The 16,851-nt window shown below is 58.0% G+C and overlaps 1 protein-coding gene across 1 annotated transcript; it reads right to left on the bottom strand.

Annotated features, from left to right (window-relative positions):
* Positions 1–137: 137 nt before the first annotated feature.
* Positions 138–16,339, bottom strand: MAP3K11 (mitogen-activated protein kinase kinase kinase 11). Its single transcript, XM_038563935.1, has 10 exons — positions 14,245–16,339; positions 9,422–9,602; positions 9,079–9,227; positions 8,797–8,972; positions 8,420–8,663; positions 7,844–7,957; positions 7,191–7,326; positions 7,013–7,104; positions 1,675–2,085; positions 138–1,026 (listed from the first exon to the last, which is right to left on the bottom strand). The coding sequence occupies exons 1-10, from the start codon at positions 14,981–14,983 to the stop codon at positions 689–691; spliced, it is 2,580 nt and encodes an 859-aa protein (XP_038419863.1). The 5' UTR covers positions 14,984–16,339; the 3' UTR covers positions 138–688.
* Between the last annotated feature and the right edge of the window lie 512 nt (positions 16,340–16,851).

Below are 16,851 nucleotides of genomic sequence, written 5' to 3'. Positions count from 1 at the left end.
TGAGGCCAGGGGACTCAACTCCAGCCTAGACACAGGCCAACTGCTCATCGCGCTGGGGGCACTAGGTTACCAGGTGTGTGTGATGGGTTGGATCTCCCCCACCCGCCCCATTACCTTCAGAAAGGTGACAGGCTATGCCTGGGGAGACAGCTTGGAGAGTTTATTTGGCTTCATTGGATCCTGAGGCCGAGGCCCCAACCCTGGCCGGGGCAGCAGGAAGGCACCCAGAGAGTCCTAGCCCCAAATGACCCCAGGGCAAGGTGAGGGCGGGTGGGGGGGGTGCCCAGGCACTGAGCCCTGGGGCAGGGGCTAGAGTAGCAGGGCCTGGTCAAAAGTGCTGGTGACAGCTGAGGCTGGCCCCTCTCCCAGGCACATCCCCTCCTTCCTGCACCAACCCTGGGGGCAATTCCCTGAGACAGGCTCTGGTCCTCCCAACCAGCTGGGTACAGTGTTGGGCCCCAATGGGGCAGGTAAGTCGGGGGACCCACAGGTTTCAGGTGTGTCGGGGGACGTAGGCCCCCCCATCCAGTGTGAAGGCTTCCTGTGCAGTGTAGTGTTCCTGACCCCCAGAAGGGGTGGGGTCCCTGGGGGAAACCAAGGCAGCTACAGAGGCTTGCCCGGCTCCTGTTCCAGTGTATACTGTGGCTCCTTTAGGGCAGCTGGAGCGTGGGGGAGCAGCCCGGCCCACTCACGGCCCTGCCTCTGGCGCCCACGGGGCCTGGGCACCTATGTCTTTGGTCTGTGCCCTGCAGTCCTGAGGGCCCCCCCGGAAGGGGTTGGCGGGTGGAGAGTCCCAGAAGGGGTCTGAGTCTGGAAACAAGGTCCAGGGTGCCCGGCGGGGCGCAGGTTGTGGCGAAGACAAAGGTGAAGGCCGGGGCCCAGCTGACACAAAGCTCCACGGGTCGATGCGGCTGCGAAGGGGTGAAGGCCGTGGTCGGCTGATGAGGCCCAGGGGTGGTGAGCGTGGGGTGCCTGGGGTGCCAGGAGCCGAGCGCGATATCCCGGGTGGGGGTGAGACAGTACTTCCTAGGGAGTGGGGAGAGGGGGCCTAGGGTCAGGCAGCCAGCGGGTCCTGGGCATCCACCCGAGGCACGGCCCAGCTCTGGGCCTGGGTTTTACCATCTGCACAGGGAGCGCTTGACTCTGAACTTCCATGCCCCCCGCCCTGTTGTGCTCTGCTGGGTGCGTATGTGTGTGTGTGTGTGTGTGTGTGTGTGCATCTGTTTAACCATGCAGTGGTTAAGAGCAAGATCTCTGGGGTAGAGGGGCCTGCACTTGGATTCCAGCTCCGCCTGGTACTGGTGGGAGCCTTGAGTCCCCCATCTCTGTGCCTTCGACTTCCTCATCTAAAACATGGGTATGACTGGAGTGCTTTGCGCACAGGGTCCCCCCCACTCCCCCGGTTGTTAAGTGAGACAAGGTCTCTAGGCAGTAGGAACAGCACCTGGCGCCAGTTAGCAACCAGTAGGCGTTTGCTCTCCTCACCCCACGATGATTATTCCTAGTATTTCACAACCCGCCAGGCCGGGCCCCACCCCATCCCCCCCCACCCCCCCGGGTGACTGAACTTGGCAGTCAGCCCCCCATAGGCGCCCCCAGTGCCCGAGGGCCCGGCCTGGCATCCAGCAGCCCCCTCCCCTCCGGCCCCACAGCGGGCGGCCACTGGCCACTCACCACGCCTCTCTCCGTCACGCCGGGGGCTCTTGGCCGACCGCTGGCCCACAGGGACCCCCAGCTCCAGCAGCAGGGGCGCGGGGGCCGGCGGGCCGGGGGCATCGGGGCTCAGCGGGGAGGCGGGGGCGTCAGGCGTCTTGGGGGAGAGGCGGAGGAGCGGGGCCGGGGGCGGCTCGGCCGGGGACACGGAGGGCAGTGCGCGGGGCGTCGGCGGGGTCTCGGCGCGCTCCCGGCCCGGGCCCCCGGGGGGCTGCAGGTCTCGGCCCAGGCCCAGGGAGGCGAGCAGGGCGGTGCCGCGCAGCAGGGCGCGCTGGATCAGCTTGGGCGTCCCCGAGCCGCTCCCGCGCTCCGACAGGCCTGGGCGCCGAGGCTCCTCAGGCTCCGGGCTCCCCCTCGGCCGCGGGGGGTTACCTGGCAGCGGGGGCGGGCACATGTTAGGCCGTCTTCGGGCGGGGACCCCAGGGACCCCTCAGTGGCCCTGGAACAAGGACTGAGTTCTGCTCCCCACCAACGTCTCCCCTGACTCCCTTATTCCCCCACCCAGTTCCTCCACCCCGCCGGCCTCCCCCCACCTCTCTCTCTCTCTCTCTCTCTCTCTCTCACTTTGGCCTTTCAGAAGGGGTGGGTATGGGAGGGCAGTGTAGGCTAAGGAGCCAGCAGGAGCAAAGCCTGGGAGGCAGCTAGGTGCCTTGGAGCCCAGAGCTGGGGGCTGGGCTGAAGAGAAGGGGTGGGGCTGGGTCCAGCAGGAGGTAAGCTGAGGTCCACCAGGAGGTAAGCTGAGGCCAGATCCCAGCTGACTTCAGTGGCCTTAATGGGCAGCCAGGGGCATCTGCAGGGCTCCAGGGACAGAGCTGGGACCTGTGCCCTGTGCCCACCTCCTTCCTGGCTGTTCAGCCCTGGTCCTTCTGCCCACCTGCTCTTATTCCATCCGTAGCTTGAACTGGGCACACAGGTCAATTATACTGTACACAACAGCCCGGAGAGGCACACATCACTGTCCTCATTCTAGAAATGAGGAAACTGAGACTCGGGTGGTCAGTTGTTTGTGCCAGGCCTGAGCTCAGTGAGTTAGGGGCATTATGTTGTCTGATCCTCGTGCCCCAGGGGTTCCAGGCTCAGAGAGGTTAAGGGTGTGTCTAAGGCTGCACAGCCAGTGAGGGCTAGAGATGGCTTCACTCCAGGTGGAGGCAACGGAGTCTTTTGCTCTCCACTACTTCCTAGCCAGACTCTGCTCTGGATTTCAGGACATCAGTGTCCTACCTATGGGCCTAAAGTTGGCCTGACTCCATTCTAGACCACCAGGGGTGAGTGTTGGGAACCTGACATTGAGGAGGGGGTGGTGGTAGCACCACCTATGATGGCCTCCCACAAAGCCCAAAGTCGTCTTTGGCGCTAGAACTTGCCACTCTCCATTACCACTAAAATAAAGTCCAAGCTCCTCGGCTAGGTTTTCAAAGCCTTCCCTTACTCCACGTACCTTGGGCCAGGCCTGGAGTGGGACATGGGGCTGAGTGTCCAGAGGAAGAAATGCAATGCTGGGGAAATTGAGCTTTTACTACCAAGACTTGGTTCAGGGTCCCTTTTCTCAGCTACAACCCTGATCCAGTCTTTGACTTATCCCTCCTTATCCAGGCCCCTGCCTTTAAAATGCAAATTGGCTAAATTCCCCATCACCGTTCCAGAACTGGCTCCTGCCTGCTTTTCCAGCTTCACCCACTCATTCACTCAACTGACATCTGTTGGGACTGGGCTGGGCCCCACAGACCTGGGGGATGAAGGCCTGCAACTCCCTGGCTCTCAGCTCTTCTCTGAGTTCCAGCCAAGTTTCCTTTTCCTCGGGTGTGATAAGCCCGGTGCCTGCACACACGCTATTCCCTCTGCCCAGCACACCTTCTCCACCTTGGCTTTCCATGATCTCTTATTCACCATTTAACACCTAGGTGAAAGGGCGCCTCCTCTGTGAAGCTGTGGTGCTGTTAATTATAGTAAGAAATATATATTTGGTCTTCATCTCATTCTTGGCACAGAACTTCTAACTAAAACTCTCAGATCTTACTCAGTGATAGGTGGGTAGAAGTAAAAGGAGCATCTTCCGCTCTTCCTAACCAGCCCCTATGAATCACATTTAAGTTCATATTAACAAAGTCATTTTTGGAAAGCCTGTAAAAAATGGAGGTCTAGTTGCCAGGGGAATGAGCCACATGACTAGGCAGCTGGAGATTGAGGTCTATCGCCAACAGCCAATGATTAATCAATTGATCATGTGCACATAATGAAGGCTCCCTAAAAACCCCAGCCAGAGGGTTCGGAGAGCTTCTAGGTTGGTCAGTACATCAAGGTGCTGGAGGGCGGCATGCCCAGAGAGGGTACTGAAGCTCCACACCCCCTCCGACATACATTGCCCTGCACATCTCTTCTCTCTGGTTGTGCTTGGTCTGTGGTCCTTTACACTTAGTTGGTAATCTAATAAGTACACTGCTCTCCTGAGTTCTGTGAGCTCCTCTAGCCAATTATCATGCCCAAGGGGGAGGAACCTGAGATTTAGAACTGGCTGGTCAGAAGCACAGGTGACACCTGGGACTCATGACCAGAGTCTGAACTCGGGTGGGGGGCAGGCTTATGGCACTGACCTTCACCCAGGGGGTCTGATGCTAATAACTCCAGCTAGACTATGTCAGGACTGAACATGAGCCACACCTGTGGTGTCAGAAGTGGAGTTGGCAACACCTAGAGGAGAACAAGAGCTTTTTCCTCTTCTAGAAGCCTTCCCTGAACCCCTCTTCACCTGAGCAGTTATTGCTCACAGCATGCATGCCTGATACAGCCTCTGCCTCTGCCCCACCACTTACTACGGTCGGCTCTACTTGTTTGTTTCTGAGCTGCCCCATCCACCAGACTAGGCCCTCTCCCGGGTCAGGGCAGGGCTGATTTCTTACAGGTCCATGCCTGGCTCATAAAATGCATCAATACATGTTTGATGGAAGGGTCCATTCTTATGACCCTAGCAACAACCACCTAAGGTGACTGTTATGATACCACTTTAAGGTGAAGGAACTCACCCTTTACAGTGATATTAAACAGAATAGGGGAAAACATGTTTAAAACCAGGAAGAGAGGGCAGCCCAGGTGGCTCAGCGGTTTAGCGCCACCTTTGGCCCAGGGCATGATCCTGGGGACCCGGGTGAGTCCCATGTCGGGCTCCCTGCATGGAGCGTGCTTCTCCCTCTGCCTGGGTCTCTGCCTCTCTCTCTCTCTCTCCCTCTCTCTTTCTCTCTCATGAATAAATAAATAAAATCTTAAAAAAATAAAAAATTAAAAAAGATTTTATTTATTTATTCATGAGAATACACAGAGAGGAGAGAGAGAGGCAGAGACACAGGCAGAGGGGGAAGCAGGCTCCACACAGGGAGCCCAATGTGGGACTCGATCCCGGTTCTCCAGGATCACACCCTGCGCTGAAGGCGGCGCCAAACCTCTGAGCCACCCAGGCTGCCCAATAAATAAAATCTTAAAAAAAAAAAAAACAAAACAAAACCAGGAAGAGAAATGAGACAAAGTTAAGGGAAGGTGGACATCAGTACCCGCACAAAATGAGAGCATAAAGACGTTCCTGTGCTCAGTGGCCTGAGAAACAGGTTTCCAAAAGGTTAAGTGCCTTGCTCAAGGTAATGCAGCAAGGAGTTCCTTGAATTTGCCTCTAAGCTTCCTAGCATGAAGAGCTGGCAACCCTGTAGTTTAGGATAAAGCAGAGACCCAGAGACCCTTGACCCAGAGATGAAGGTGAAATCGCCTCCATGGGGCCTCACAGAGAGGAGGTGCCATGTGACAGTGGCTCGAGGACAACGTGCTGCACAGGGACGTTCTCTCGTTCTCTCGGTAGAGGCTGACTGCATCCATCAGCAGGCAGCTTACTGCGACCTGTTCCCCAGTAGTATGGCTGACGCCTAGGGCAATCTCACAGGATCTGTTTTGATTCTCAGCCAGGCTTCTGGTTCTGGCTGTAGGTCAAGTTCATGTACTCTTGTGGGCTCAAGACAGCCACAGGAGTGTGGGCTTATGCTCGGGGAACCCAGTGCTCGGCCAGCAGTTGGGCTGAGGTTGGTGAGATCCTTCCAGATAAGGTGCAAGCTTGAGAAGGAGGGGTTCAGGCCCTTGTGTCCCTAGTCCTGCTTCCTCCAGAGGGCTCTGCAGAATATGGTAGGGGCTGCTTCAACCTACACACCTGGGTTGATGGTACTTTAAGTTCTCTCCTGGCCCTTCTAGCTTGGTATGCTCCAGAGCAGGTGAATCCAAGCTGCCTGCTTGGCCTTCTAATTCTCAGTTCAGTCCCTGCAGCACAGCCAGCTGGGGGCAGTAAAATTTCTGGACTGGGGAGTGGTACTGCAGATGTCTAGGACCTGCCTCTGGAGTCAGACCTTGGTTCAAATCTCTATTCTGCTGTGTGCCCTACATCAAACCACATAACCTTCTGTGCCTCTCTATGATGGTGCTAATGATCATACCCACCTCACAGCATTGTCTGGCACGTAGGAGGCACCCAGTAAATGTTACCCGTTGTTACTACTATCAAGTATAACTCAAGTAAGGGTGGAGGTGATATGCTGGGTGGGGTGACAGGGGCTCTGACGGGACCCAGAGGCAAGGAAGGATGCAGCTTCCTACCCTTTGCCAATCCTGAGCTGAGCCCTTATCCCTCTGAAACCGGGGCCCTGCTCTCTGCCCAACCCCCTAGCTTCCCAAGCAGTGTGTATGTACCCAACTCTTTCTTCAAAAAGCTTCTAAGTCTCTCTGAGTTCTAATTCTTAGCTGAAGGCTCTAGGTAGGTTACTTTACCTCTTGGAGCCTCAATTTTTTCATCTAAAATGGCAATAATAATAGCACATCCTTCACAGGGCTGTTGATCCGATGGAATGCCTGGCACCTAGTAATTGCTGCTATCCTCGTGGAGGACAGAGAAGCTCAGAACTGCCCCAGATACAGTGACAGTGGGTCCTGGATCCCCACCTGCTCAGCTTTCTTATCCTCTTCTCTACCTAGAGGATCCCTGGAAGGGACTCTGAGAAGTGCCAGTGTGGCAGCCACCTGCCTGGCTCCACTATGCATGGGTGGTCTCCCTCCCCTCTCTGAATCCAGTTTCCTTTGGATCCCAAATGGGGAGTACCATTCCCTGTCTTCCTTCCCTCCCTACAGCCTGCTGAGGCACAGTAGCTTCCACAGGGCTAGGAAAGCTCCCTCTTGCAGGCTAGGCCTGAACCCAGGATTAACTTCCTATAGTTCTCCCTGCAGTAGCCACAGGAGTACAGCAAGAGTCTGCTGTGGGGTAGATAAAACCACTCACCATTGAGCATCGGGGGTGTAGAAGGAGATCCCAAGGACGATGAGTCATCTGAATCCAGGTACCACGCGGCTTCATCCAAGCGGGACCTTCTCCTGGGGAGTGGAGGGGATTGGACTTCATGAATCTCAGAACTACTGGGAGGTGGACAATGCCGGGGTGGGGGCACTCAGGCGCTCACCTCCCATTCTGGGCTTCCCCAGGCTTGGGGGAACTGGGACCCCAGGCCCAGCATGCTCGCCGCTCTCCATTGCTGGAGTCCTCCAGACGCCGGGGGGATTGGCGGCCCCATGCCTGGCCTGGTTCTGCAGGCTCCACTGTAGGTGGAAAACCAGGGAGTCTGAGCTGAGGTCAAGAACCCTATCATGAGAGGTGGGCACCAGGGACAACTTCTTAGAGGATGGGGGATGAGGCTGGAACCCATACCATTCTGAGGGTGGGTTTGGGGCCACAGAGAATTTGAGCAGAACTGAGATGGAGTAGGTGGGTTTGTGTCCTGGGCTAGCAATGGGGTGGGACATCTCATCTAGTCCTTCCGCTGGCATCTGTGCTTAATAGTTAGCACACTGTGGCAAACTTGCCTGGGTTTGAATTCTGGCCCTGCCCATCATTAGCTGTGTGACATTAGGCAAGTTACTTTTTTCACTTTTCTCTTCTCCAAATTTAGATAAAATGAATGCTGTCCAGGGAACTTGGAGCTATCAGTCTAGAGACAGGGAAGGGAGCCTGGATGTGGGGAGTTAGAGGAGGAGACAGTGGGTGGAATCCACCTCCTAAGACAAGGTCTGAAAGAAAGATAAGGGGCGGGGGGAAGCACGGGAAGAGGTTTCTTACACTGGATCGCCCGGAACCGGGGGAAGGTGGGCGAATCCCCAGCTCCGACCTCGAAGACATTTCTCCTCCGGTCCAGGCCAGGTGAGGCCTGCACAGTGATGCGGTGTTTGAAATCTGGTGTTGGGGGGGAAGCAGGGTACAGGTTTGTGGTGGACAAGAGCCAGGATTCCAACCCTCAGGGTCCTCTCGGCCAGCTCCCGGGCCACCAAGGCAGCGCAAGGACCGGGCCTGGCACGGTGGCTGTGACCGAGGCCAGCATCACTACCTTCACGGGCCCCGGGTTCTCGGTAAGAGAAGCAGCCAGCCTGGACGCCGCCACCACCATAAGTGAGGCGGACTCGCTGATTCCCGGGAGGACACCGTCCGGGTCCCCAAGGCCTCACCGGCACTTTCCTGACCCCGCCCCTGCCCGGCCGCCAGCAGAGATTTCCACCAGAGCCCGCCCACACACGGAAACAGCGCTGTGGGCCCCGCCCCCGGCCCGCCCGCCAACACCGCCGGCCAATCCCAGTGTGGCCAGCGCGGCCGCCGCCGCCCCCGCCCCGCCCCCGCCCCGCCCCCGCCCCCGCCCCCTACCGAGGGGCATGCTGATGCGCTCGCCGCCGTCCCGCGCGCGGAGCTTGCTGCGCTTGAAGGTGCCGCGCCGGCGGCGTACGTGCGGCCGCTCGCGGTCCACCTGCTGCAGTAGCAGCGTCAGCTCGCGCTCGAACACCTCCAACTCCCACTGGGCCAGCAGGTGCTCGCGCCGCCGCAGCTGCTCCGCCTGTGACCGCTGCTCACGCGCCGCGCGGGTCAGCTCCTCCTCGCGGCTCAGAAGTTCCTGTGCCCGAACAGCGAAGGCGGTGGGATCAGCCGGGTCTGGGCCCTAGCGTCGGCGCCCCCCGCCCTGCCCCGCCCCAAGGAAACCGGGGAGGCACTTCCCGGCGTTCCTTTCCAACCTCGTGACCCCCCACCTTTTCCTTGGCCCGCAGCTCGTCGAAGAGGCCTTGGATCTCGCGCTTCCAGCCTTCCTGCATGGAATGGAAGGAGTCCCGCGGCATTTCCCGCAGGACTTGCGCCTCTAGCGCCTCCAGCTGCTGCAGGATGGAGGCAAAGTCGGGCCTGCGATGGGGGTCCTGCGCCCAGCAGTCTGGGGACACGGAGTGGAGGGGGGGACAGAATGAGAAGGGGTCTGTGGGTGGATGTGTCTTGTGCCCAGGAGCTCTGCCCCGCCTCCTCCAGCCCCTTCCCCTTACCTGCCATGAGCTGTGCGAAGGGCTCAGGGCAGGTGGATGGGATGGGCAGCGTGAGCTTGTTGACGGCTACTCCGTAGGCCACAGCAAGGCAGTCGATACCACGGTAGGGCACCTCCCCAGTCAGCAACTCCCACAGCAGCACCCCGAAACTGTGGGCGAGACAAAAGGTCTGTATCCACTCCTCTACCTACTCATTGCCATTTCACCCCAAAACAACTAGGAACCAAATGACGGGTCCCTCTCCACTGGGCACTGCCTCTCTACCCAGCCCTAGATTTTGGCAGCCACCTGTGTCCTCCTCAGCCCCACAGATGGCCTTGCCCAGTCTCTACCCAGGCCTCACCTCCAGACATCGCTGCCCTTAGAGAAGGTGGAAGCCTTGATGACCTCAGGAGCCATCCAGGCATAGGTGCCCGCAGCACTCATTTGTGTGGTTTTGTGCCACTCTCGGGCCAGGCCAAAGTCCGTTATCTTCAAGGTCTTGTGGTCCATGTCATCACCTTCAATGGGCTGCAGCAGCAGAACTGGGGAAAAGGGGGGCTGGATTGTGGGTGCTCCACATCAGGTAGTGGGGACAGGGGAGGAGCTAGGAGCAAGCCATCACCTGACAGACATGCAGGCTAGGTACTGGGAGCATAGAAGTGATCTTGCTCTGGAGAGTTCACAGCTGGGGTTGGGGTAAAATCAGAGAGAAATAGCAATACTGGGAAACTTGTGGAGGGGCTACTTGGGGCGGGGCATATACACTCAGCTCTAACACTCACAAAGCAATCTCTGAGGTACACACCATTATCCTCATTTTATAGAAAAGGAAACTGGGCAGAGAACTTGCCAAGATCATCTGCAAATAAAGAACAAATTTCCACCACATCTATGTGGTTCTAAATCCAGTGTTCTAACTTTTCTCTAGTGCTGCATTGGATAGAAACCCAATGTGTCTTGTCATGTTGCTGAAGCAGGAGAATGAACTAGAACCTCTCTTGGGAGGGGAGCAGGAGGGAGCAGGAGGGAACTCCTTGGTGAGAGAGGAAGCCCAGCAGGCCCCTGGTCCCCTTATCGCCTCTTGGCTAGTACAACCACTCCCGGGAGAGAAAGACTCCAACAAAAGACATCTACTGATGCAGTTGGATGTAAAGAAATAGGGGGTCTAAGAACTGAAGGTTCTTAGAAAAGAAAGAAGCTGGGGACAAATGTAGGAGTGGATGGTCAGACTTGGCAGGGGCTCACGGTGTTGACCCAGATGGGGCCACCAAACTCTATACAGAGAGGAGAAGCAGCAACTTGCAAATCTCTCATCAGGACAAACATGGCTCAAATGAGAAGGTTTTGAGGACAGAAAGGGGATAAAGTCATAGACTCATCGAGGGTTTGAAAGGGCCTCTCACTTTTCTACTTACTGCAGAGAAGTGACATCCAAGCCAAATACCTTCCTGCACATATGTCATTTTAGGGCACATGCACCTCTCAGCTCTCCTGTCCAGGGTGACAGCACCCTTCTGGGCACAGCTCAAGGTACTGGGGCTGGGGCAGAGGGGATGGACACCTAACCTAACCTGGCGAAATGGAGGACTTCTCAGGGCTGGTGGCGGAACTAGGATATTCACTTTTCCAGGCATAAAGCTATAACCCCCGATCCTGCGCAGGCCAAACTCTCTGGGCCTTGTGGGGGCAACTGGCACTGCTGTCCACCTGCTCCCTTCTGTCTTTGATTCTGGGGCCTCTGCCTGCTTCTGCTGCCCCCCCCCCCACTTTTAAAGATTTTATTTATTTATTAATGAGAGACACCGAGAGAGGCACGCTCACTGCTGGTGGGACTCTGATCCCAGGACCCCGGGATCATGCATGACCTGAGTCACTCAACCACCGAGCCACCCAGGTGCCCCTTCTGCTGTTTCCTTAGGCCCTCCTCTAACCTCATCCTTTCCAGTGCCAGTGTTCCTCAGAGCCTGGCCTCTCCTCAACCTCTGCCCACTGCCCTCAGGCTGTCTTGGCCTCTCCCAAGTGCCCCACTGCCCACTCCCCATTGGCTTCTCCCACATTTGGAGCTCTAGGTCGGAAACCAATTCAGCTGCCCATCATCGCCCTGTCTGATGTCCAAAGGCCCTCAACAACCACCTTCATCATCCTACCATACCAGCAAATCTTCCTACAATTTCTCCTGATTCAGAGAATGGTCCTACAATCCACCCTCTCCTCTGAGCCAGACTGACGCTGAGTCCCAAACAATTAATAAAGCTAAGGATGAAAAAAAAAAATAAAGCTAAGGATGATAACAAAACCCACCTCAGATGGTTGTCATAAGTATTTAACAAGATCACACTTTTTTATTTTTTAAGTAGGCTCCACACCCAGTGTGGAGCCCAACATGGGGCTTGAACTCACAGCCCTGAGATCAAGATTTGAGCTGAGATCAAGTTGGATGCTCAACTGACTGAGCAACCCAGACACCCAAACAAAATCATACTTCTTAAATCCTTAGCCCAGGGGGTGACATCTAGTATGAGTACCCTAAAGATTGTCAGCTGTCCTAAAGATTAGTCCTCTACCTTCTCATATGGACTCTCCTTGCTGTCCTCTGTCAAGGGTCCTCCCGGCTTTGCAACAGCCTCTGTCCTGGCTGTTGGAAGCTCAGAACTGGACCACTTAGAAGACACTACACAAGCTCATTCCAACGCAGAACCACAGCAGGGTGGGGGCAGGTGGCTGGAGTGGGACCAGGCAAAGGGGTCTATGTATGGAGGTTGGAGAGGAACTCCCATCTCCTCTGGTAACAGGACCCACCCATCCTCTTGAAGACCAACTGGTCAGGTCTCTAGCCACTCGTACCTCACAGACCAGTGAAGGGCTTCTGCACCAGCCTCTCTGGCTGGGGGGCCAGCCTCCCCTTTTCCATCAGGTAATCTGAAGCCCAAAGACACGCAGCCTCTCATCCAAAATCTTGGGACATCTTTGTCCTAATGGCCTGTCACCTCCCACCACCAACTTGGCCTGACACTTCTGAAGCCTCATCCTCACCTCTGCATCCCCTGCTTTTTTCCAAGTGCCTTGAATTTGTCCCAACCTGATCTGCCCCTTTGGTGTCTGATATGGACCTTGGGGAAGGGGTGGTCAGGGGCCACCTGGAGCGGAGAAGGCTGGAGACCCCAAGCTCAGTCCCATTCAGGGCCCTGGCCCCCACCCCCCTCCCCAGGCCAGCCTCTGTGGGGCCAGGGAGTGGCCTGGGCAGCTCACGCCTCTTCCGCTTCCCTCCCATGGTCCCTACTTCTCCTTTCTGGGAGGCTGAGACCAGGTCTCCAACTGGGAAGGGAGTCCTTTGGGGGAGAAATTGGGGGAGGTCTGACCCAGGCTGGGCTGGCTGGTCAGTCCTGTGACTCGTGGGCCCAGAGAATTCCCCCTCCACTCCCCGCCAGGCTTCCTCACAAGGCCCCCATTGTCCAGGAAAATCACGCCATTGTTTCCTGCCTCTGCCCCCCCCAGCCCAGGGACTCCCCCCACCATCCCACAGACAGCACCCCAAGCCGAGGACTGGGGTCTCCAAGGTGGGAGGCCAGGCTCAGCGAGGCTGAGGGCACCTGGCCTGTCCTTCACCATCACCCAGACTCTGGGAGAGAAACAGGGGAAGGGGGGGGATGCAATCCCTGGCTCCTTCCTCTCCCACAGCACCCCCCTCCCTTGGTTCTTTCCTCCCCGGCAGGCAGCTGGGGTGGGGAGGGAGCAGAGGCTGGAGCAGGGGCAGGAAGCCGGCTCAGGGGCAGCAGGAAACGCAGGAAGCAGTGGGGAGGGTGGGGAGCAGGGGCCTGGGCTATTGTTCCATTTTTTCTGGAAAGAAAACTGGAGGAAAAACAGAAGAAGGGAGTCCCCTCCCCCAAAGCCTTCGGGGAATCTCCCTTGGATTGGGGCAGGGAGTGGGGGTCCCTGGAGGGCTAGCACCAGGCTGAGCAGTGAGAAGTACCCCACTGGATGAGAGGAGTAGGTGGGGTGGCTGGCAGGCCTTTCCTTGTCCCTCCGGGCCTGGCAAGGACTCGGATATTACTGGGTTATGGCGTCCTACTCCCCAGAAGCCACTTGTATATGGCCAGCCCAAGCCAGGCGGTCCAAAATATCTATGCTCACCCCCCACCAAGAGCTGCCCAAGCCTCTCCAATAACCCATCAGCTCCTTCTGCACTTCCTATTGCTCTACAGCCTGGACCCTGGTCCCCCCTTCCCTGGCAAATCTAGCTCTGTGTCCCCACTATTGGGGGCACGGTAGGTGGCTCTGAGTCCTGCCTCTTTGCCTTTGCTCTGGTCGTGTTCTACCTGAACATCCAACAGGGTGCCTGCTTTGGGCCTGGTGTGAAGCTTATCTGCTCCAGGAAGCCCTCGGAACCTGTCACTCGCTTGTCTTGGGCCCATGCTGGGCAGTGTGTTGGGCCTGAAATGGCTGGAGATGCTGTACTGGACTGCTTGAGTCTCCCTTAACCCCACCAGGCCCACCCTAAGTGCTAATTCCAGGCAAAGCCCTCTAGGTGATCCAGCCCTCGAATGTTCCCCCACATAGCTGCAGACCCACTGTGTGCCAGGCAGCAGACACCAGGCTCACCCAGCCCCTTACACCATTTCACCTTCCTGGTCACTCCCTTTTTACAGAGTCCAAAATTGAGGCTCTGAGTTGAAATAACCAGTTAAAGGTCATGTAGTCAGGGGTATGGGCAGAGCCAGAATTCCAGCCCTGTCCCCAGCCTTGACCACCACGGGGTTTAGTGGGGGCTTTCCTCTCCAAGATCTCTGTTCTGGAGGAGCTTTCTACCCCAAGAACAGAGCATCAACAGCATGGGCATGAACTTTAGGGGGGGAAGAAGATGACTGCCAGCATCCAGAGCTCTACTGCCTTGAAGTGGTGCCCATGTTAGGCAGGACACTTATGGCTCACTTGAGAGATCCCAATTTTTTAACCTGGTGGCTGTGAGCCAGGGTCAAAGACTCCTGAGGCTGGGGCTTGAAGGACTGTTCGGTGCCTGGGTCTCCTGCTTTGCGGCCAGTGTGGGTAAATGGCACCCCGACTCTACTAGGACTCCCCTAGGGAAGGAGCTCCTGCCTCGAGTAGATCCCCAGGGGACTCAGCTGAGAAGTTGGCTGGTGTGTGCTTGGGCTATGCCACCCTCCAACCATGCTCCCCAAAACTCACTGTTGTTGGACTTGAGGTCTCGGTGGATGACAGGCACCAGGGCCTCACAGTGCAGGTAATGCATCCCACGGGCAATCTGCACAGCCCAGTTGACCAGTACGTGGGGGGGCACACGCCGCCCAGCCAGGGCACGGCTGAGGGGCCCACCAGCTGCGTACTCCATCACCAAGCACAGGTTGGGCTCCTCCAGGCACACGGCCTTGAGGGCAATGATGTTGGGGTGTGCCAGCATGGCGAAAAGCCGGGCCTCCTGGCGCACACTCTCGGCTGTCACACTGATGTCCTCATCGGGGTCCTGGCGAGCTGCCTTCACAGCCACCAGCTCACCTCGCCAGCTGCCGCGGTAGACCTTGCCGAAGCCACCGATGCCGATCACCTCCTCCAGCCGCAGCTCTTGGAAGCTGGCCACCTCGCAGGGGGGTGGGCCACCGCCCCGAGACACATAGTTGGATGGAAAGATGCCCACCTGGCCACCCACCTGGCCGGCCCACCAGCCCTCATCGCCTGAGATAGCTGCATCCCGGGACAGCACCTCCACACGGTCGCCCTTTCTCAGGGCCAGTTCATCCTGCCCATTGGGCTCATAGTCAAACAGGGCTGTCCACACGGGGTTGGCATAAGCCGCTGTCTTCGGGGACCCCTCTGGCCAGCCTCCGCCACTGCCCCCACTGCCCCCACCGCCACTGCTGTTCCATGACCCCAGCGGGCTCTTGAGAAAGAGGTTCTTCAAGGGCTCCATGGCTGGAGTTGATTTGGGGGCAAGCAGGGTATCTTCCCTGGGTGCCCCTGGTCCCCACCCCTGCTGGCTGCTGAGGCCCTAGTCCCGGAACCTGGGCATCCGGGCCCTGGCCCTCAGCTCCAGACCCACACCTCTCTGGGGAGCCAGGAGTATTGACTCCCGGCCCCCCGCATCTCGGGCTTCTAGAGGGCCACCCAGGGCAGTGTGGTCAGGCTCTGGGGGTGGGACCCCGGGGCCTCCTGCGTCTCACCATGGCCAGCTTGGAGGGGCCTGAAGTCCCTCCGTCCCAGAGCAGTCCTGGGAGATTGGCTCCAGCACTCGCCAAGTGCAAGGTGGGGTCCGCAACGGGCAGCGCGGGGACTCCGTTGGGTCTCTTTGCGCAGGGGGTGGCTGGCGTGTTCCTAGTTTGGCCGAGCTGCCGCTTCCCAGTCCGGCTCCCTCAGCCCGACGGCTCCAACCCCGTTCCCTTCTTCCTCCTCCCTTTGTACTTTGGCCCCGGGGGCGGGAGGCAGAGGTGGAGGGTGGAGTTTCACTTTTTTCCGCTCTTCTCCTTCTTGCAGGAAACAGCATCAGATGACGCGGGCGGGTAGCGCTGCTCCCCTCCCAGAGGCTGCCGGCGCCGGTCCCGGGAGTTCCCGGGTAGGCGGGCAATGAAGGGCAGGAGGGGATGATCGCCCCGAACACCCATCGCAGAAGGTTCAGGGTCAGGGTTGGTCTTTGCTAAGGACAGGCCATCCCTTCCGCATCCGCATCCGCAAAACGGGGTAAAGAACCTGGCTTGGGAGTGGGGCAAGCCTAGTCTTGGCTCCGAAGTTGCAGGACTGCATAACTCATCTTTTCGCCTCCTTCCCTTCATAGCTGAAATAGGGACCAGAAGCTCTGCTTGGGATGGGAGTGGGCAAGACTGGAAGACGGAACTGGCTGCATCTCAAACTCTTGGAACGAGTTGTCTAAGACTGTCCTCTTCCCCTTACCTGGGAAACAATCCACTTCTTCACCCCAAGCCAAGTGGGCGGAAACCTGAGACTGTAATTCTGAACTTCGCCCAGTGGTTGGATTCAGAAGAGCCAAATTGCCCTTACAGCTGCTGGATGGACAGACCCCGCCCCCCCATTGCCTTGAGCCTGTCACTTTAAGAAAAGCGACGCTATCCTATTTCTATTATTCATGCCTGTTCTGGAGGGTAGCTCTCCACCCGCTAAGTCTGAGCTCTGACCCGGAAGTAGAGGCTGCTTGGGGCGTGAGTGCGGGTACGCGGTCCTACACTGAAAGGGGCGGACCGAGAGGGGCGTGCCTCGGTGGTGCACAACTATCGCAGTAGCCCCGAGAAGTCCACGCCTCCTTTTGCTCCACCTCCTGTAACTCACTGAGAGAGTTTTGTGCCAATTAATCCCGCCATTACTCAGTGGCCACTCAACTATCCCTTCGGTTCCGCCCAGGGGTGTCCGCTGGGTGGACAACGCCTGGGCGTGCGCATGCGCCCTAGCGCTACCACTTTTGGAGCTCTTTTAGGCCTGGACTCCGCGCACGCCCAAAGGGCTCCGCCGCGTCTTAGCGCTCCACGACCTTCCTGCGCGTGCGTCAGGTTTCATGCCTTCAAGTTTTCCTTTTCCGGGTCCCAACTAGGCCGGTCGGGCGCATGCGCCACTGCTGGCTGGCGGCTCGCTGCTCCTTCCGGCCTCCCCCTTGGGCCGGGTCCCGCAGTAGCCGGGCGATCGCGGAGACCGAAGCGAGTGACCTGTAACCCCGGAAGTGGACCTCAGGGTCCCGGGGCTCTCCCCGGGCCGGAGCCGAGGGAGCCGTCGCCTGCATCCCCGGAGCACCCACCCCACGCCCATCTCTGGATGCCGCCGACGAGGGTCTGGCCC

Source organism: Canis lupus, chromosome 18 (genome assembly GCF_011100685.1).
Source record: "Canis lupus familiaris isolate Mischka breed German Shepherd chromosome 18, alternate assembly UU_Cfam_GSD_1.0, whole genome shotgun sequence".
NCBI lineage: Eukaryota > Metazoa > Chordata > Mammalia > Carnivora > Canidae > Canis > Canis lupus.
The sequence above is the reverse complement of the archived record's forward strand: the minus strand, read 5'-3'. Positions and strand labels throughout refer to the sequence as shown.